The sequence below is a fragment of the Mobula hypostoma genome, chromosome 15 (assembly GCF_963921235.1).
Source record: "Mobula hypostoma chromosome 15, sMobHyp1.1, whole genome shotgun sequence".
Taxonomy (NCBI): domain Eukaryota; kingdom Metazoa; phylum Chordata; class Chondrichthyes; order Myliobatiformes; family Myliobatidae; genus Mobula; species Mobula hypostoma.
In genome coordinates this window covers 62,301,403-62,322,882 of record NC_086111.1, presented here as the reverse complement: position 1 = coordinate 62,322,882, position 21,480 = coordinate 62,301,403, and the positions used below count along the sequence as shown (strand labels likewise).

Genomic DNA, 21,480 nt, shown 5'->3' with positions numbered 1-21,480 from the left:
GTCCTTCTGCAGCCTACACTACCTGTGTTTCCTCAACACTACCTGCCCCTCCATCAACCTTTGTATCATATGCAAATGACAACAAAGTCATCTATTCCATCATCTAATTTATTGATATACAGCATAAAAAGAAGTGGTCCCAACACTGACCCCTGCGGGTTACTGGCAGCCAACCAGAAAAGGATCCTTTTATTCCCATACACTGCCTCTTACCAATCAGCCAATGCTCTAACCATGCTAGTAGTTTTCCTGTAATACCATGGGCTCTTAACTTGGTGAGCAGCCTCATGTGTGGCACCTTGTCAAAAGCCTTCTGAGAGTCCAAACATACAATGTCCACTTTTAGTGGATAGCTTTTACAATCCACTTTGATATTGTTTGCTAGGTTGCTTTCATATGTCATCTTTTACCTCCTAATTATTCTTTCAGTTGCTCTCTGTAGATTTTTAAAAGCTTCCCAATCTTCCGTCTTCCCACTAATTTTTGCTTTGTTGTATGCCTTCTCTTTTGCTTTTAAATTAAGCTTTGACTTCCCTTGTCAGCCATGGTTGTACAATTTTGCCATTTGAGTATTTCTTTACTTTTGGAATACATCTACCTTCCTCATTTTTCCCAGAAACTCATGCCATTGCAGCTCTGCTGTCACCCCTGCAAGCATCTCCTTCCATTTCACTTTGGCCAACTCCTCTCTCATACCACTGTAATTTCCTTTGGTCCACTGAATACTGCTACATCACACTTTACTTTCTCCCTATCAAATTTCAAGTTGAACTCAGTCATATTGTGATCACTGTCTCCTCAGGGTTCCTTTACCTTAGGCTCCCTAATCACCTCCAGTTCATTACATAACACCCAATCCAGTATAGCTGATCCCCTCGTATGCTCAATGACAAACTGCTCTAAAAAGCCATCTTATAGGCATTCAACAACCTCAGTCTCTTGAGATCCATTATCACCCTACTTTTCCCTATTGACCTGCATGTTGAAATCTCCCATACTATCATAACATTGTCCTTCTGACAGATCTTTTCTATTTCCCATTGTACTCCGTGGTCCGCATCCTATCTACTGTCGGGAGGCTTATATATAGGTGCCATCAGAGTCCTTTTACCCTTGCAGTTTCTAACTCAACCCACAAGGATTCAACATCCTCCGATCCTATGTCCCATTTTTCTACTGACTTGATGCCATTCTTTACCACAGAGCCATGCCAACCCCTCTTCCTACCTTCCTTTCCCTCCGTTACACCACGTAACCTTGAACATTCAGCTCCCAGCTACAACCATCCTTCAGCCACAATTTAATGATGGCCTCAACATCGATCTATAATAGTGCAACAAGATTATCCACCTTATTTCATATACTCTGTGCATTGAGATATAACACTTTGAGAACTGTATTTGCTACCTTTTTTGATTCTGCATCTCTTATGCAATGATACGCACCCTGCTGTCTGCAATGTTGTCCTATCATCTGCCTGCCCTTCCCAATAGTCTGACTGCATTCTATCTTTGCTTTTTTACCATCTATCCTATTCTGAGTCCTTTCACTATGGTTTCCACCCCCCCCCCCCCAATGACTCTAACAAACTTGCCTGTGAGAATATTGGTCGTCCTTGGGCTCAGGTGCAACCTGTCACTTTTAAACAGGTCGTACCTCCCACAGAAGAGATCCAAATGATCCAAGAGCCTGAAGCCCTGCCCCTGCACCAGCTTCTCAGCCACGTAGTAATCTGCCAAATCATCCTGTTTTTACCCAAACTGGCGCAGGAAACAATCCAGAAATTACTACTCTGGAGGTCCTACTTCTCAGCTTTCTGCTTAGCTCACTAAGTTCTCTTTTCAGGACCTCTTTGCTTTTCCTTCCTATGTATAAAGATATCTGGCTGCTCTGCCTCCTCTCTAAAAGGCTGTGGGTGTGTTCTGAGACATACCTGAACCTAGCACCTGGGGGACAACGTACCATTCAGATGTCCCGTTTACTTCCACAGAATCTCCTGCCTGTCTGTCTCTCTGACTGTTGAGTCCCCAGTCACTACTGCTCCCCTCTTCTCCATCATTAGGGACACCCGTCATTCAGGACATGGCTCTCTTCTCATTGCTGCCATCGGGGAGGAGGCACCTCAACATTTCAGGAACAGCCTCTTCCCCTCTGCCATCAGATTTGTGAATTGACAATGAAACCAAGAACACTACCTCAATATTTTTCCCTCTTTTTGCATTACTTATTTAATTTATTTTAATAGATATAGTACTTCTTAATGTAATTTATAGCTGCCACTATTATCTATTACAATGTACTGCTACGACAAATTTCACGACATATGCCAGTGATATTGAACTACTGAGATTCTGATTCTGATTATTTTATTGACTGTACAGGATTCTGGGATATCCTTTTATTGAGAATATCACTATTTCAATTAAAGTTTTTGTTCCTCTTTCTTTCTTATGACAGATGTTTTCTACCCTCTCATGGACAGATGTTTTCTACTCTTTCGTTGTCAGATGTTTTCTACACTTTCATGGACAGATGTTTTCTCCCCTCTCGTGGCCAGATGTTTTCTATCGTTTCATGGATGGATATTTTCTACCTTTTCGTGGACAGATGTTTTCTACCCTCTCATGGACAAATGTTTTCTACCCTCTCATGGACAGATGTTTTCTACCCTCTCATGGACAGATGTTTTCTACCCTCTCATGGACAGATGTTTTTTACTCTTTCGTTGTCAGATGTTTTCTACGCTCTCATGGACAGCTATTTTCTACCCTCTCATGGACAGATGTTTTTTATTCTTTCATTGTCAGATGTTTTCTACCCTCTCATGGACAGATGTTTTCTCCCCGCTCGTGGCCAGATGTTTTCTATAGTTTCATGGATGGATGTTTTCTACCTTTTCGTGGACAAATGTTTTCTACCTTTTCGTGGACAGATATTTTCCACCCTCTCGTGGACAGCTGTTTTCTATTCTCTCGTGGACAGATGTTTTCTATCGTTTCATGGACAGATGTTTTCTCCCCTCTCGTGGCCAGATGTTTTCTCTTCTCTCGTGGACAGATTTTTTCTACCTTTTCGTGGACAGATGTTTTCTACCCTCTCGTGGACAGCTGTTTTCTACTCTCTTGTGGCCAGATGTTTTCTATCGTTTCATGGATGGATGTTTTCTACCTTTTCGTGGACAGATGTTTTCTACCCTCCCGTGGACAGCTGTTTTCTACTCTCTCATGGACAGATGTTTTCTACCCTCTCGTGGGCAGCTGTTTTCTACCCTCTCATGGACAGATGTTTTCTATCCTCTTGTGGCCAGATGTTTTCTACCCTTTCATAGACAGATGTTTTCTACCCTCTCAGGGACCGGTGTTTTCTACACTCTCATGGACAGATGTTTTCTACCCTGTCATGCACAAGTGTTTTCTACCCTCGCGTGGACAGATTTTTGTTTAACCTTTCATGGACAGATGTTTTCTACCCTTTTGTGGACAGGTGTTTTCTACCCTTTTGTGGACAGATGTTTTCTACCCTCTCATGGACAGCTGTTTTCTACCCTCTCATGGACAGATGTTTTCTACCCTCTCGTGGACAGATGTTTTCTACCCTCTCGTGGACAGATGTTTTCTCTCCTCTCATGGACAGATGTTTTCTACCCTTTTGTGGACAGGTGTTTTTGCCCTCTCATGGACAGATGTTTTCTACCCTTTTGTGGACAGATGTTTTCTACCCTCTCATGGACAGATGTTTTCTACCCTCTCATGGACAGATGCTTTCTACCCTTTTGTGGATATCTGACTTGTTTTCCCCATCTCCATTGTAGAAAAAAATCTGCACTCTCCACAGAGATATTCACAAATTTTTCTTTTGGTGATTAATTGCCACATTAAAGTTATCTCTGTGTTTTTCAATATTACTCACAAGGAAAGCAGCTCTAGAAATGTTTATAAAACTCAAAGTACGTAACAAAGAAACAAAGACAAAATAACAAGTTTATTGAAAGAAGCATATATCTGAAAATATCAGCAGGTTCCAAAACAGACTTTAAATTTGCAAAAGTGAAAGTAACATCATGTAAACTAAAGCAAAATATAGTGTCATCATCATTCACGATGAAACTCATAAACTAAATCTAAATTACTCATCTACTTTACTGAAATCCACTACAAACTTCTACATATAGTCTTTACTTTGCACATCATAAAGCAAGAAATTGGCAAACAATATTCATATTAAAATAAAGACACAAGAAATGGAAAGAATGCAATTATTGGAAAATAGTATTTTTTGTGACATTTAGCGTGATACCATAAAAATAAGCTGGAAATTGTTACCAATAATTTGTCATGTTAAATCACTCCTTTACCTGAGTTCCCTTGTGTGTTGAAATCAAGTAGGCCCACTGCCTAGATTTGTTTATGTCTGTGGCATAGCAATTCTTTGATTTGATCTGCTATTGCACTTTCATTACACGTTAAGGTGTTAATAGTGCAGCCAGAAGTTTGGTTAAGGAGGTGGAATTAATACAGCATTTCAAAAAAGGGGGACGAGAAAAAGATAGGTAAGTCCAAGTGGTTAGACCCCAGAATCTGATGGTAGGCCTGAAATGGGTAGCAGGTAAATTCAAAAGGCTAACATTGAAGGGGAGTAGGAGGGCTGGAGGACGCTATGGATGAACTCACACATTGAGGAACAGGGGATTTGAATGCAAGGAAGAGAAGTTTGGGTTTAAGGTGGCAGAGTTACGGATGCTCGACTTTGTAGAGGCTTCATAGGAAGTTGGCCTGGACAGTTTTGAAACAGCCAGGTCTGAGGATAACAAATAATTAAAGACAACTGGAGTCGGAGGACAGTCTGCGTGAGTGGGTGGCTGGGAGTGTTTGGAGGAAAGGGGCTTGTTTTGCTTTTGTAGTTTTGTTACTTGTTGTGTTCTGTGTCATTCTGCAGAGCATTGTGCGTATGCTACATTGGCACTGGAATGTGTGGCAACACTTGCGGGCTGCCCCCAGCACATCCCGAGGTGGGTTGGCTGTTAATGCAAGTAACACATTTTACTGTATGTTTCGAGGTATGTGTATTGATAAATGAATCTGAATCTGAATGAGGGTCTCAGAAGGAATACAGCTTGTGCTAAGGACCAAAAACCTTCCTCCAAGAGGACCACAACCTCGTCGTAGGGTTTGGAGACTTGCGTGTCTCAATGGCCCGGTGAGCTACGTTGACTCGAGTCCAAACGTTGTGCTTTAGCTCGTGGTTGGGTCACCCATGCCAAACAGGACAAAGAGTAGAGGCCAAACTAAGAGTGGCCTGCCGGTTTCTCCAGGTTTGGGGGTTCAGCCCAGGGAAAACAACCCTGACTGATCAAAAAAAATTGTTATGTAAACAGCAAAGAAGAATCCTATGTCGTTGTGCGACGCTATGGACAGATCAATTGAGGATCTTCATTGCTGCCGTACATGCCAATGGCCTAATGGGAGGGGAGGGAACATCAACTCAGACCATGAGAGGCCTGCGTTGGGCATTTTCATGCCTTACAAGGCGTAGATTGGAAGTCTGTGTGGGGCGCCACTCCTTGCACAGACTAGAGCAATGTGTGATTAAGTGCCTTGCTCAAGGGCACAAACACGCTGCCACAGCTGAGGCTCGAACTAGCGACCTTGAGATCACTAGACGAACGCCTTAACTACTTGGCCACGTGCCCAACACAAATGGGAAGTAACTAACTACCAAAAATCTTGGCTTTAGTCTTGAAAGTAGAAGTAAGAAGTTTCTGCTTACTAGAAATGGTTTTCGAAATACTTTGTACATTGCACAAATAGATTGTTAACACAATAAACACATTTCACTGTGGGTTTCAATGAGCACATGACAAATAATCTTGAGTCTCGAAATTTGTTCATTGGGAAACTTATATAATGATTTTTTTCCAACTATAATTTTCCCTAACTCTTCCTGGCATGTTCATCTGTTTAGATTTTCACCGAAACTTCTCATAATCCATCCTTGGCTGCTTAGTTGAGGACTACTAGGAAGAATGAAAGCAGACAGAAGCTTTTTAGTGTGAAGCTAGCAATGTTTTCACATTCCAGGTTGCGCTACATCAACGAAGGCTGGATTATCGTTACACTTTACAGCAGGAAGATATGAAGAATGTCCCCCAGCAGGATATAAAGGCTGTTCAGCTATAACAATAGAGGAAATATAAATAGTTTTTAGCATTGAAAAATGGTTCAACATAGGCTGCACAGCTGCTGTGCCAGTTAAGTTTACATGCAAAAGTAAGTGAAATGATTCAACTTTCTCCAAATTCTTCATTCTATATACTTCCTGCTGCAGCAAGTTGGGGCAAGGTTGATTGTTTGCTGCTATTTCTGCATGGGAGGGAGAAAAGGGAGCATTGGGGTTCTAATGTTTTCTCTGTTATGCCTTCTTTGGGGCTTTTCTTCTGTTTTGTGGATGTCTGTGAAGAGTAAGAATTCCAGCTTGTATACTGTATGCAGTACCTGATATTAAATGGAACCACTGAACCATTGAACGACACTCACAACAAGCTGGAGGAACTCAGCAGGTCGGGCAGCATCCTTGGAAACGCTCAGTCAACGTTTTGGGCCAGAACCCTTCGTCAGGACTGAAGAGGGAAGGGGCAGAGGCCCCTTTCATCTCCGACTGTCGCCGAGACATCAATCGTCTCAGCTTCACCACTCCTCACTCCTGTTCCAACCTCACTCCCTCTGAACGCACTGCCCTCCACTCTCTCCGCACTAATCCCAACCTCACCATCAAACCCACAGACAAAGGTTGTGCCGTAGTAGTCTGGCGGACGGAACTCTACCTCACTGAGGCCAAACGGCAGCTCTCTGACACCTCCTCCGACATCTCCCTGGAACAGGACCCCACCAAAAGACATCAAACCATTGTTTCCCGTACCATCATCGCCCTTATCAACTCCGGAGACCTTCCATCCTCAACCACTAAACTCATAATTCCCACATCCTGTACTGCTCAGTTTTACCTCCTCCCCAAGATCCACAAGCCTGACTGTCCCAGTAGACCCATGGTTTCTGCCTGCTCCTGCCCCACCAAACTTGCATCTGCCTACCTGGACTCCATTTTGTCACCCATAGTTCAGTCCCTCCCCAGCTATCTCCGGGATACACCCCATGCCCTCCACCTCTTCAATAACTTCCAGTTCCCCGGTCCCAACGGCTTCATTTTCACTCTGGATGTCCAATCCTTATACACCTCCATTCCCCATTAAGAAGGCCTCAAAGCTCTCCGCTACTTTCTGGACAATAGACCTCACCAGTTCCCCACCACCACTACCCTCCTCTGGTTAGCGGAACTGGTACTCATACTTAATAACTTCTCTTTTGGCTCTTCCCACTTTCTTCAGACTATGGGTGTAGCTATGGTCACTTGCATGGGCCCCAGCTACGCCTACTTCTTCGTTAGTTATGTGTAACAGTCTATGCTCCAAACCTATTCTGGTACTGCTTCCCAACTTTTCCTTCGCTACATTGATGACTACATTGGTACTGCTTCCTGCACCCATGCTGAGCTCATCAATTTCATCGGCTTTACTTCAAACTTCCACTCAGCCCTCAAGTTCACTTGGTCTATCTCGGACACTCCTCTCCCCTTTCTTGATCTCTCGGTCTCCATCTCTGGAGACAGACTGTCCACTGACGTCTTCTATAAGCCCACTGACTCTCATAACTACCTTGACTATACCTCTTCCCACCCCGCCACATGCAAAAATGCTACTCCCTATTCCCAGTTCCTCCATCTCCGCTGCATCTGCTCCCAGGATGAGGCTTTCCATTCCAGGACATCTCAAATGTCCTCTTTCTTTAAGCATCATGGTTTCCCTTCTGCCATCATCAATGATGCCCTCACCTGCATCTCCTCCATTTCCCACACTTCGGCCCTCACCCCATCCTCCTGTCACCACAACAGGTACAGAGTTCCCCTTGTCCTCACCGACCACCCCACCAGCCTCCAGATCCAGCACATTATCCTCCGCAACTTCCGCCACATTCAACAGGACCCCACCACTAAGCACATCTTTCCCTCTTCACCCCTCTCCGCTTTCCGCAGGGATCATTCCCTCCGCAACTCCCTGGTCCACACGTCCCTCCCCACGGATCTCCCACCCGGCACTTATCCCTGTAAGTGTAAGTGCTACACCTGTCCCTACACCTCCTCTCTTGCCACCATTCAGGGCCCCAAACAGTCCTTCCTGGTGAGGCAACACTTCACTTGTGAGTCTGTTGGGACCATCTATTGCATCCGGTGCTCCCGGTGCGGCCTCCTCTACATCGGTGAAACCCGACGCAGATTGGGGGACCGCTTCATCGATCACCTCCGCTCCGTCCGCCACAACAGACAGGATCTCCTGGTTGCCACCTACTTCAACTCTGCTTCACATTCCCATTCGGATATGTCCATACATGGCCTCCTCTACTGCCACGATGAGGCTAAACTCAGGTTGGAGGAGCAACACCTCATATACCGTCTTGGTAGTCTCCAGCCTCTTGGTATGAACATAGAATTCTCCAACTTCCTGTAATTCCCTCCCCCTCCCTTCCCCTATCCCTATGTCACTCTGCCCCCTCCCCCAGCTGCCTATCACCTCCCTCATCGTTCCGCCTCCTTCTACATTGCGTTTTCCCCTATTCCTTCTTCACCTTTCCTGCCTATCCTCTCCTGGCTTCCCCTCCCCCCCCCCCTTTATCTGTCCCCTTACTGGTTTTTCACCTGGAACCTTCCAGCCTTCTCCTTCCCACCCTCCCCCCACCTTCTTTATAGGGCCTCTGCCCCTTCCCCCTACAGTCCTGACGAAGGGTTCCGGCCCGAAACGTTGACTGATCATCTCCATGGATGCTGCCCGACCTGCTGAGTTCCTCCAGCGTGTTGTCAGTGTAACCACTGAATGAATCAATGCATAATTTCAGACCATGCTTTTAGACTACGTGTTCTCATGACACTTCAGAGAACTGGAAAGTAAAGCGTAATCTAAGGACAAGGAATTAACACCCACACCTGTAGTTTTCAGCTTTCTTGGTTGAGAATTCATTAATTAAGTGGGAGAGATGTCACTACAGCCCGGATTTATTTTTATTCTGCAAAATTTATGTTAATTTATTAAGCTTATGTAATTCAGGATTGTTATGTATGGAGGACCACAACCTTGTTCTATGTCTATGTCTCAATGACCCAGATAGCAATTCTGGCTGGAGTCAAGGCTTTATGCTATGGCTCTTGATAGGGTCACCCATGCCAAACAGGTCAAACGGTAGAAGCTAGACTACAAGAGGTCCACCAGTCCCCCAGGTTTGGGAATTCAGCTCAGGGCTAACAACCCTGATTGGTCAAACAAAGTATTGTTACAGAAACAGCAATGAAGAATCCTTCTACATGTGAGTGGGTGGCCTAGGATAGACAGAGATGAAGGACCTTCATTGCTTCCGGAAACGCCAGTGGCGTAATGGCGGTAAGTACATACTGTGCTGCTACTGCAGTATGCTGATTATCCTGGCATTTATATGCTGGGTGTGTCTGACCAGGAGAATAAACTCGAACTTGAGCTTAAATTGATCCTAGTGGATTCTTCTGTGGATACTGAATGGGGCAGCACCAGACGGCACAGATCCAGCATCAGAAGTTAAATTCACCCTTGTTTTCTGATGAAAAAGTGCAGGAAATTAAGAAGCTGCAGATAGTAATAGATTCAACTGAATATATCATGGACACAGCCCTCCCCACCTATGTTAGTATCTACACAAGGCATAGCATCAAACAGGCAATGTCTATACAGAGGTTCCCAGCCTGGTGTCCACACACTGCCTCGGTAATGATAGGGGTCCATGGCATAAAAAAGATTGGGAACCCTTGATCTATAATAAAGAGGTCCCCACCATCAGGCCCATGCTGTCTTCTCGTAGCTACTATCATGGAGGAGGTACAGAAGCCCAAAGTCCCACACCATCAAGTTCAAAAACAGCTACTCCCGTTCAACCAAAATGTGACTTGGAATCAAATACAGAAATAAATTCTATATAAGCAAACAACTAAGACCTCCAACCTTGCCATAGGGTTTGGAGGCGTGCCTACCTCAATGACCTGGAGAGCTGTGTTGTCTGGAGTCAGGACCTTGTGCTTTGGTTCTTGGTAGGGTCACCCTTGCCAAACAGGTCAAAGGGTAGAGGACAGAGTAAGAGTGGTCCACCAGTCCTCCAGGTTTGGTGGGTCAGCTCAGGGATAACAACCCTGCCTGGGTCAGGAATACTGTTACGGAAACAGCAATGAAAAATCCTTCTATATCTGTGTGCAACAGTATGGACAGACAGAGATGGAGGACCTGCATTGCTGCCCTAAGCGGCAGCGGTCTAATGAGACGCAAGCAAGTAAGCGGCTGTGAGGTTTTAAGACTTTCTGCACCCACCAAAGCACATCCTTTCTTTTGTGGTTTTCCTGCTTTATGAGTAGATTCAAAAACAACATTAAAGGAGATCATGGTGAGTAAATTTCACTTACCAGATGCAGCCTCTTGGTATGAAGGTGGTTGTCCTTGATTTTGTTGTGCCATTGCATAGGGATAGCTGTAAGGAGCAGGAGCCATGGGCATTTGTGCAGTAGATAGTTGAACAGGCACAGGATGGTAGCCCTGGTGGACTGGGTACGTCTGGATAGGTTGTGCATAATTTATTGGCACCACTGTGGTAGGTGCTGTGCTCAGAACAGCTACAGAACAAGAGAAGAGCAATGTTAATTAAGCCAAAGGAACTGTACCTAATTCACATATTTCTAACAGTGTTTACAAAGTGCAAGTATAATCATGATTTCTCTCTTAGACATTATTGATGATTTTAAGAGCAGTATATTTTTTACAGAGGTGGTGGGGTGGAGATACATCTTTACCAAAGGAGGTGTAAGGCACTTCTTCCCTCCACTAGCCTGTAAGTCAACCTTGGGCAGGGTGTAGCCACCTCCCCAACCCCGATCAGGGTCATGTGAAGCCATGCGAGCAGGTGGTGGATGGTCGTAGTGCATATCACAAATCCTGGTTATGCGACCACTGATACCAGGCAGACAATCTCTGAAACATATTGATAATGGCTGGGGGGGGGGGTCACCCATCTTGTAAAAACACTGCCCAGAAGAAGGCAAAGGCAAACCCCTTCTCTCTTGTTCTATTCGTCACTCTGGCCTATTACCTCACCTGCCTATCACCTCCCCCTGGTGCCCCTCCTTCCTTCCTTTTCTCCTATAGTCCACCCTCCTCTCCTATTAGATCCTTCCTCTCCAGCCCTTTATCTTTCCCACTCACCTGGCTTCACTTATCACCTTCTAGCTAGCCTTCTTCCCCTGCCCCCACATTTTTATTTTGGCATCTTCCTCCTTCCTTTCCAGTACTGAGGAAGTTTCTCGTCACAGACCATTGACTGTTTACTCATTTCTCTCGATGCTGCCTAACCTGCTGAGCTCCTCCAGCATTTTGTGTGTGCGTTGCTTTGGATTTCCAGCTCCTGCAGAATCTCTTGAGTTTCTAAATCATTGTTAAGATTAAACCTTCTTGTGACAGCTTGCCCTTTGCCCTGGCTGCCAACAGAGTCCTCCGCTCTGCTTCTGTCTGTATTTATGCACATTTCATTCCATATCTGTACTTTAACCTCTAATTTTATTTCAATATAATTCTTTACTCTTTATATTTGTTGAATGTTGATGTGTTTTGTTGCATGTCGTGCCCCGACAAACAAAGCACAGCAAATTCTTAATACACGTACATGTATAAGGAGAGTAAAGCTGGTCCTTGATGTTGCAGTCTGTTTCTGTACTTATGCCTGAGTGTTTGGAAGTTCGCTCATGGCTGCGCCCCCTCACGATGACTCAGTTCTGGAACAGCTGGAAGTGATCAATGACATACAGAAGCTGTTGTCACTGTATGTTCCCTTCCCAGGGGTCATGGAAAGAGGTTGTAATAAGCCGGAGGCTAGCAAGGAGTGACGGTTTGCCTGCAGCAGATGGTCTATCAGGTACGTACGGAGTGTGAGAGGCTGCAGCCTCTGTTTGAGTATCTGAATGGGGCTGCGCATCAGTCCCACGCTCCCCATCTTCGGTCACCCGCTCCAGAGGGCGGTGGGTCTCTCAGGGGATCTCCTGGTTGGTTTGCTGTAGGGCCCAGCCAAGATGCCCACTCGTGGACTCAAGCAGCTGGCAGTCAAGGGTTCTGTCTGAGTCGAATGCCCACCCCTCTTCTGGGGCGATGTCTATGCCCATGGGCTGCCTGGAGAAGGAGTATGTATTGTCCCGGGATATCAACGGGGATTTCCGGGACCATTGGACATGTCATATCATAATTTGAAACTGTAAATGGTATTCATGAAGATGGTGAACACAGCCCAGTACATCACATAAACCAATCTTCCATCCTCGGACTCACTTTACACCGCACGCTGTCGGAGCAGGGCTGCCAGGATAACCAAGGACACGACCCACCCAGCCAACACACTTTTCATCCCTCTTCCCTCCAGGAGAAGGCTCAGAAGCTTGAAGACTCGTATGGCCAGATTTGGGAACAGCTTCTTTCCAACTGTGATAAGACTGCTGAACGGATTCTGACCCGGATCTGGGCCGTACCCTCCAAATATCTGGACCTGCCTCTCGGTTTTTTTTTGCACTACCTTACTTTCCCTTTTCTATTCTCTACTTATGATTTATAATTTAAATTTTTAATATTTACTATTGATTTGTACTCCAGGGAGCATGAAGAGCAGAATCAAATATCGCTGTGATGATTGTACGCTCTAGTATCAATTGTTTGGCGACAATAAAGTATAAAGTAAAGACTATAATATCGTGTTCATGTGATTCTGTAATCAATTAAGAAATCACCTTTTGAAAAGGAAGGAAGACAAGAAGAGAAGTGCCAGATTCCCATTTGTTCTGGAGTCATGGGCAATACTTGAGGCTTTCGGGTTGACTGTGTGTCAGAAAGAGGAATTTAAGACTGATTTCTCCAGATTACAGAGATTATAGACACTAAACTGAGAGTGTCAGGGGTCATGAAGTGTGTGAAGTTGCCATTACAGGGGAGAAGGTACTTGGGAAACCAAAAGATCTGAAGGTAGATAAGTCTCCTGGACCAGATGCTATGCACCCAAGGGTTCTGAAGGAGGTGGCTGAGGAGATTGTGGAGGCATTAGAAAAGATCTTTCAAGAATCAATTGATTCTGGCATGATTCTGGAGGAATGGAAAATCGCAAAATCTCTCTCAACTCTTCAAGATGGGAGAGATGCAGAAGAAAGGAAATTATAGGCTGGTTAGTCTGACCTCAGTGGTTGGGAAGATGTGGGGGAATCAATTGATAGGGGTGTGATTTTGGGGTACTTGGAGCTGCATGATAAAATAGGCCCTAATCAGCATGGTTCCCTCAAGGGAAAATTGTGCCTAACAAATCTGTTGGAATTCTTTGAAGAAATAACAAGCAGGATAAACAAAACAGAATCCGTTGATGTTGTGTACTTGGATTTTCAGAAGGCCTATGACAAGGTGCCATTCAAGAGGCTACTTAACAAGTTAGGAGCTCATGGTATTACAAGAAAGATAATAACATGGAATGAGCATTGGCTGATTGGCAGGAGGCAAAGAATGTTAATAAAGGGAGCCTTTCCTGGTTGATGGTGTTCCACAGGGGTCTGTGTTGGGACTGCTTCTTTTTATGTTATATGTCAATGACTTCGATGATGGAATTGATGGCTTAGTGGCTAAGTTTGTGGATGATATGAAGACAGGTGGAATGACAGGTAGTTTTGATGAAATAGAGAGGCTACAGTAGGACTTGGACAGATTAGGTGAATAGGCAAAGAAGTGGCAGGTGGAAGACAGTGTCAGAAAGTGTATTGTCTGCACCAATAGAAGAAATAATAGGGTAGACTATTTTTCAACTAGAGAGAAAATTCAAAAATCTGTGGTGCAAAAGGATTTGGGAGCCCTTGTGTGGGAATTCCTACAGGTTACCTTGCAGGTTGAGTCAGTAGTGACGAAGGTAAATGTGATGCTAGCATTCATTTCAAGAGGACTAGAATCTAAGAGGCACTTGGATAGGTACATGGAGCTTAGAAAAATAGAGGGCTATGGGTAATGCTGGTTAATTTCTAAAGTAAGTACATGTTCGGCACAGCATTGTGGGCCCAAGGGCTTGTATTGTGCTGTAGGTATTCTATATTCTATATAAAAGCAAGGATGTAATGTTGAGACTTTATAAAGCGCTGGTAAGGCCTCACTTGGAGCATTGTGAGCAGTTTGGGACCCTTATCTAAGAAAGGATGGGCTGATATTGGAGAGGGTTCAAAGGAGGTTCACAAAAAGTGATTCTGGAATTGAAAGGCTTGTCATATGAAGAGCGTTTAATGGCCGTGGGTCTGTACTCACTGGAATTCTGAAGAATGAATGGTGACCTCATTGAAACTTGTTGAATGTTGAAAGGCCTCAATAGAATGGACGTGGAGAGTTTGTTTCCTAAGATGGGGGAGTCTAAGACCAGAAGTCAGGGCACCAGAATGGATGGGAAACCTTTTAGAAAGGAGATGAGGAGGTACTTCTTTAGCCAGTGTGATGAATCTGTGGGTTGGAGGTATGTCTCTACCAAAGGAGGTGTAAGGCGCTCCTTCCCTCTGCTAGCCTCCAGGTCACCCTTGGGCCAGGAGTAGCCCCTGCTTAGCACCCCCCCCCCCACCCCCGATCGAGGTCACGTGGAGTCATGGGAGCAGGTGGGGGATAGTCATATGAGCAGCTGGCGCACAACCTGGTGATGTGACCACTGACACCAGGCAAACAATCTCTGAAGAGTATTGATAATGACTGGTGTCACCCGTCTTGTAAGGACGCTACCCAGAAGGTGGCATTGGCAAACCTCTTCAGTAGAAAAATATTCCACGAACAGTCATGGTGAATGAAGGACCAGGTCACCCATGTTATACAACAGGCATTTCCAGCATTCGCTTCCTTCTGAAATGCATTAAAATTATTAATTTTAAAGCCTTTATTAATTTGAATCATTCTGATAACTGTTCTTTTGTTAACTGTTTTTGAATTTATCTAAATGTGATAAGTACATATTGACTTTGATAGCTGGCAAAGCTGTCAGTGCTTTCCCAGCAACACACACAAGATACTCAGCAGGCCAGGCAGCATCTATGGAAAAGTGAAAACAGTCAACATTTCAGGCTGAGAACCTTCATCGGGACTGGAGAAAAAAGATGAGGTCAGAGTATGATGGTGGGAGGGAGGGGAGGAAGGAAAACCAAGTACTAGGTGATAGGTGAAACCAGGGAGGTGGAGGGGTGAAGTAAAGATCTGGGAAGTCGATTGGTGAAAGAGATAAAGGGCTGGAGAAGGGGGAAATCTGATAGGAGAGGGTAGAAGGCCATGGAAGAAAGGGAAGGGAGAGGAGCACCAGAGGGAGGTGACGGACAGGTAAGGAGATAAGGTAGAGGGAAATGGGAATGGGAAGTGGTGAAGGAGAGGGGAGCACCATTACCGGAAGCTCGAGAAATCGATGTTCATGCCATCAGGTTGGAGGCTACCCTGATGGAATACAAGGTGTTGCTCTTCCAACCTGAGTGTGGCCTCATCGCAGCAGCAGAGGAGGCCATGTCAGAATGGGAACTTGAAGTAGAATTAAAATGGCTGGCCACAGGGAGATCACGCTTTTTCTGGCGGACAGAGCATGCGTGCTCAGCGGAGCAGTGTCCCAATCTCATCGATATACAGGAAGCCACACCGGGAGAACTGGCTATGGTTGATGACCCCGACAGACTCACAGGTGAAGTGTCGCCTCACCTGGAAGGACTGTTTGGTGCCCTGAATGGTAGTGAAGGAGGCGGTGGAGGGGCAGGTGTAGCACTCGTTCTGCTTGCAAAGTTTTTCTAGCTGTTTTGTGGTTAGGACTGATTCTCTCCACATCCTCTACTCAATTCACACAAAATGGCCTGTGTCATAGAAAGTTATAGAAACATAGAAACATAGAAAATAGGTGCAGGAGTAGGCCATTCGGCCCTTCGAGCCTGCACCGCCATTTATTATGATCATGGCTGATCATCCAACTCAGAACCCAGCCTTCCCTCCATACCCCGTGACCCCTGTAGCCACAAGGGCCATATCTAACTTCCTTTTAAACATAGCTAATGAACTGGCCTCAACAGTTTGCTGTGGCAGAGAATTCCACAGATTCACCACTCTCTGTGTGAAGAAGTTTTTCCTAACGTCGGTCCTAAAAGGCTTCCCCTCTATCCTCAAACTGTGACCCCTCGTTCTAGACCTCCCCAACATCGGGAACAATCTTCCCGCATCTAGCCTGTCCAATCCCTTTAGGATCTTATACGTTTCAATCAGATCCCCCCTCAATCTTCTAAATTCCAACGAGTACAAGCCCAGTTCATCCAGTCTTTCTTCATATGAAAGACCTGCCATCCCAGGAATCAATCTGGTGAACCTTCTTTGTACTCCCTCTATGGCAAGGATGTCTTTCCTCAGATTAGGGGACCAAAACTGCACACAATACTCCAGGTGTGGTCTCACCAAGGCCTTGTACAACTGCAGTAGTACCTCCCTGCTCCTGTACTCGAATCCTCTCGCTATAAATGCCAGCATACCGTTCGCCTTTTTCACCGCCTGCTGTACCTGCATGCCCACTTTCAATGACTGGTGTATAATGACACCCAGGTCTCGTTGCTCCTCCCCTTTTCCTAATCGGCCACCATTCAGATAATAATCTGTTTTCCTATTTTTGCCACCAAAGTGGATAACTTCACATTTATCCACATTAAATTGCATCTGCCATGAGTTTGCCCACTCACCCAACCTATCCAAGTCACCCTGCATCCTCTTAGCATCCTCCTCACTGCTAACACTGCCACCCAGCTTCGTGTCATCCGCAAACTTGGAGATGCTGCATTTAATTCCCTCATCCAAGTCATTAATATATATTGTAAACAACTGGGGTCCCAGCACTGAGCCTTGCGGTACCCCACTAGTCACCGCCTGCCATTCTGAAAAGGTCCCGTTTATTCCCACTCTTTGCTTCCTGTCTGCTAACCAATTCTCCACCCACACCAATACCTTACCCCCAATACCATGTGCTTTAAGTTTGCACACTAATCTCCTGTGTGGGACCTTGTCAAAAGCCTTTTGAAAATCCAAATATACCACATCCACTGGTTCTCCCCTATCCACTCTACTAGTTACATCCTCAAAAAATTCTATGAGATTCGTCAGACATGATTTTCCTTTCACAAATCCATGCTGACTTTGTCCGATCATTTCACCGCTTTCCAAATGTGCTGTTATCACATCCTTGATAACTGACTCCAGCAGTTTCCCCACCACCGACGTTAGGCTAACCGGCCTATAATTCCCCGGTTTCTCTCTCCCTCCTATGACAGTGTGTGGGGACCTTCAGAAATCTATCTACCTGACTTTTCAACAAGCTACCAGATTTGGAGTCATCGATGCAAATTTGTTTTTTTTTAATATAACTCAGTGTTTGAAAATGCAAAGCCATGATAACATTGTTGTATGTGGTGCTTGCTGTCTGCAAATTGGCTATTTTGTTACCCACGTCACATCAGTGACATGCAAAATACTTCATTAGCTTTTAAGTGTTTTGTTTAGCAACCAGAGCACCTTTTCTTTACAAGAAGAATTCAGAAGTTTTATATGAACTGGCCAAGTCCCTTGAGGACCCAGCCACTGGGCATTTAGTAACAGTGGAAGGAGGTATCTTGGTACAGCCTGTCTACTAACACATGGAAGTGGCATTTTGTCCTACAATGTCAATACAGCTAAGCTTAAACGATGAGCTTATGTTGTCACATGTACATCAAAGCATACAGTGAAATATGTCATTTGTGTCAAATTGGTGCTGGGGTCAGCCCACAAGTGTTGGCACACTTAGTGTGCCCACAACTCACCAACTCCAGCTCATATGTCTTTAGAGTATGGGGATAAACCAACACAGTCACCAGAAAAACATACTAATGCCTTATGGACTGGGATGGGAATTGAACTCCGAATGGTTATCACTGGTGATCGCACTAACTGTTATGCTACTTTACTGCCCCCAAACTTAAACCTTGAAGGAAAGACACCCATTGTTTCAACAATGGCTCCAGACAAGATTACATCCTTAAGTTCTTTCCTGCCAACAACCATTTTCAATGGGCATTGGGAAGCCTTTCATTGAATTCCTGTGATAGATATTCACCGTCCAGAGCCACAAGGCCTTTTTTCGTTTTGTCAAACCCAGCCAGTTAACATAGCAGCTGACACTTGTAGGGATCAAAGAGCTTTGAGTAAGTTAAACTTCAAACCAATGTTCTTTGTTCAGCTTCCTGCTGTGAACAGTGTTCAGTTCTTAAAATAAATGGCAAGTAATAATCACTCTAAAGTTTAAAAGACAGCTTTGCAAACAAAGAGCACTCTCTATTGAGCACAGAATTCTGGTCCACAGTACCTGGGTTGACTGCTCAGGAGATGTGGTGTAAGACAATGGAGTTATGTTAATTGGCCTGTTATTTAGTCCCAGGAAGCTTGTGGACCAGATTGATACTATCACTTAGCACATCAAATAGCTCATCTATTAGTGATTAGTGTGCAAACTTAAAGCACACGGTATTGGGGGTAAGGTACTGATATGGATAGAGAATTGGTTGGCAGACAGGAAGCAAAGAGTGGGAATAAACTGGACCTTTTCAGAATGGCAGGCAGTGACGAGTGGGGTACCGCAAGGCTCGGTGTTGGGACCCCAGTTGTTTACTATATACATTAATGACTTAGATGAGAGAATTAAATGCAGCATCTCCAAGTTTGCGGATGACACGAAGCTGGGCGGCAGTGTTAGCTGTGAGGAGGATGCTAAGAGGATGCAGGGTGACTTGGATAGGTTAGGTGAGTGGCCAATTTAATGTGGATAAATGTGGGGTTATCCACTTTGGTGGCAAAAACAGGAAAACAGATTATTATTTGAATGGTGGCTGATTAGGGAAAGGGGAGGTGCAACGAGACCTGGGTGTCATTATACACCAGTCATTGGAAGTAGGCATGCAGGTACAGCAGGCGGTGAAAAAGGCGAATGGTATGCTGGCTTCATAGCAAGAGGATTCGAGTACAGGAGCAGGGAGGTACTACTGCAGTTGTACAAGGCCTTGGTGAGACCACACCTGGAGTATTGTGTGCAGTTTTGGTCCCCTAATCTGAGGAAAGACATTCTTGCCATAGAGGGAGTACAAAGAAGGTTCACCAGATTGATTCCTGGGATGGCAGGACTTTCATATGATGAAAGACTGGATTGACTAGGCTTATACTCGTTGGAATTTAGAAGATTGAGGGGGGATCTTATTGAAACGTATAAAATCCTAAAGGGATTGGACAGGCTAGATGCAGGAAGATTGTTCCTGATGTTGGGGAAGTCCAGAATGAGGGGTCACAGTTTGAGGATAAAGGGGAAGCTTTTTAGGACCGAGATTAGGAAAAATTTCTTTACACAGAGGGTGGTGAATCTGTGGAATTCTCTGCCACAGGAAAGAGTTGAGGCCAGTTCATTGGCTATATTTAAGAGGGAGTTAGATATGGCCCTTGTGGCTAAAGGGATCAGGGGGTATGGAGGGAAGGCTGGTACAGGGTTCTGAGTTGGATGATCAGCCATGATCATACTGAATGGCGGTGCAGGCTCGAAGGGCCGAATGGCCTACTCCTGCACCTATTTTCTATGTTTCTATGTTTCTATTAATAGTTGGAAGATTTGTGTGCTTAAAGAGTCAGCTTCACAACATTAATTGTGGGTATCTGGGAACTCTGCCCCCAGAAGCTTTTAGACCACCTGTGTAAAAAAGTATCTCAAGAATATCACATGTGCGAGAATTCACCTCAGTGCCAGAAAAAGAACATAAATGTAAGTGAGTAGTCAGGCTTGTTAGGAATGATCATAAAGCAAAGAAAAATGATGAAAAGACAGGTTGACTAGAATCCATTCCTTTGCCTATGATTTCTGCAACGGATGAGTTGTTCATTAGCAAATTGTTGGAATGTCTTTTTAGCTTTTGAACTTGTACCTGTGTTTTGGAAATTCTTTGTGTTTTAGAAATCATTTGTAATTTGGAAATGTTTTATTAGATCGAAAAAGTTTAATTCTGAAATGTGCTTTAAAAATTTTGTCTGATTTTAAACGTATATCACTGAAAATAAATGAACTGGGTTTAAACTACTTTGTTAGCTGGAAGTATCTCTTCCTTGGTAGGGAAAGGGGACCTACCACTCAAATAGTGGGTATTGGATGCTAAATGCACCACAGAGGATAAACAGGGTACTGAATGTGACAACAGTACAACCTCCATTTTGTGAGGATACCTGTGTCTATCTACATCAAGTAAGACTTAAGATCTTCATTTGAGTTTAGAACACAGTCAGCAAACCCAATTCCAACACAATATGAGTGCCATTGACGACAGCTGTTCATGCAGTTACTTACTGGGACGGTGCGGTTCAGATCTGCAGCAGGCACAGCAACCACAGCAGCAACAGGTCAGGATCCCAATCACCACTCCAGCAGCAAGGACCACACCAACTCCAATTAATATCTTTTGCCTGAGGGAAAAAGAAGGGAAGATCTATTAGTATATGAGCAAAGACCCAAAGTCTTGGGCCTGCAAGACCACTGAGCAAGTTAGAGGCCTGGTGTCTGCGAGCCGTTGAGTTTACCGGAGGCTTGGAGGCACTGGATGCCTATCTAGTTGGAAGTGTGTGTGTGTGAGAGAGAGTGAGGGGGGGCGGGGAGAGGGAGGGAAGGGGCTGGTTTTACTGCTCTTGTTTTGTCTGTAGCTGTAGTGCTCTTGCTCTTGCTCCTGTTGTTCTGCCGAACACTGTGGGCATCTTATGTTGGTGCCAGAGTGTGTGGCGACGTTTGCGGGCTGCCCTCAGCACATCCTTCAGATGTGCTAGTTGTAATACAAACAACACATTTCATTGTATGTTTTGATGTGCCCCTGTTAAATAAATAAATCTGAATCTGAAGACTGAAAAGTTGTTGTGGAGTCACTGAATACTGCACGATGGGCAAGTACCCAAGAAGTCACTGGATTTGGAAAGGTGTGGATATGTAAACTTCCATGGTTTTGTTTCTGGGTTAAGAGTAACCTTAAGGGTAGGGTCCTTGAATTGACCTGCACAACCCTAATCCTACCTTAGCAACAGAACACTACAAACCACTTCTTGCACTCCCATTGACTTGTACTTGTCTCAATTTTTTCACTAATGTCTTGTTTTGCAGTTTTTTCTTTCTCTTCACTGTTTTAGGAAGGACATACCACCTTTGGAGATGGCGCAGAGGATTCACTAGGTTGATTCAAGAGATGAAGGGGGTTAGACTATGAGGAGAGATTGAGTCATCTGGGACTGTACTCACTGGAATTCAGAAGGATGAGAGGAGATCTTAT

General features: G+C 44.7%; 1 protein-coding gene across 3 annotated transcripts in view; it reads right to left on the bottom strand.

The window, feature by feature from the left end:
- Positions 1 to 5,547: 5,547 nt before the first annotated feature.
- LOC134357116 (protein shisa-5-like) overlaps positions 5,548 to 21,480 on the bottom strand; it is a 40,565-nt gene continuing 24,632 nt past the window's right edge. The window contains exons 3-5 of one of the 3 annotated variants that reach the window (XM_063068416.1): positions 20,517 to 20,632; positions 10,525 to 10,731; positions 5,548 to 6,170 (exon numbers count right to left, since the gene is read on the bottom strand). In XM_063068416.1, the coding sequence (XP_062924486.1) occupies positions 6,067 to 6,170; positions 10,525 to 10,731; positions 20,517 to 20,632 (427 nt within the window). In that variant the 3' untranslated portion in view covers positions 5,548 to 6,066. The remainder of the gene's footprint in view (positions 6,171 to 10,524; positions 10,732 to 20,516; positions 20,633 to 21,480) is intronic. The other 2 variants (XM_063068417.1, XM_063068418.1) reach the window with 2 other exon arrangements.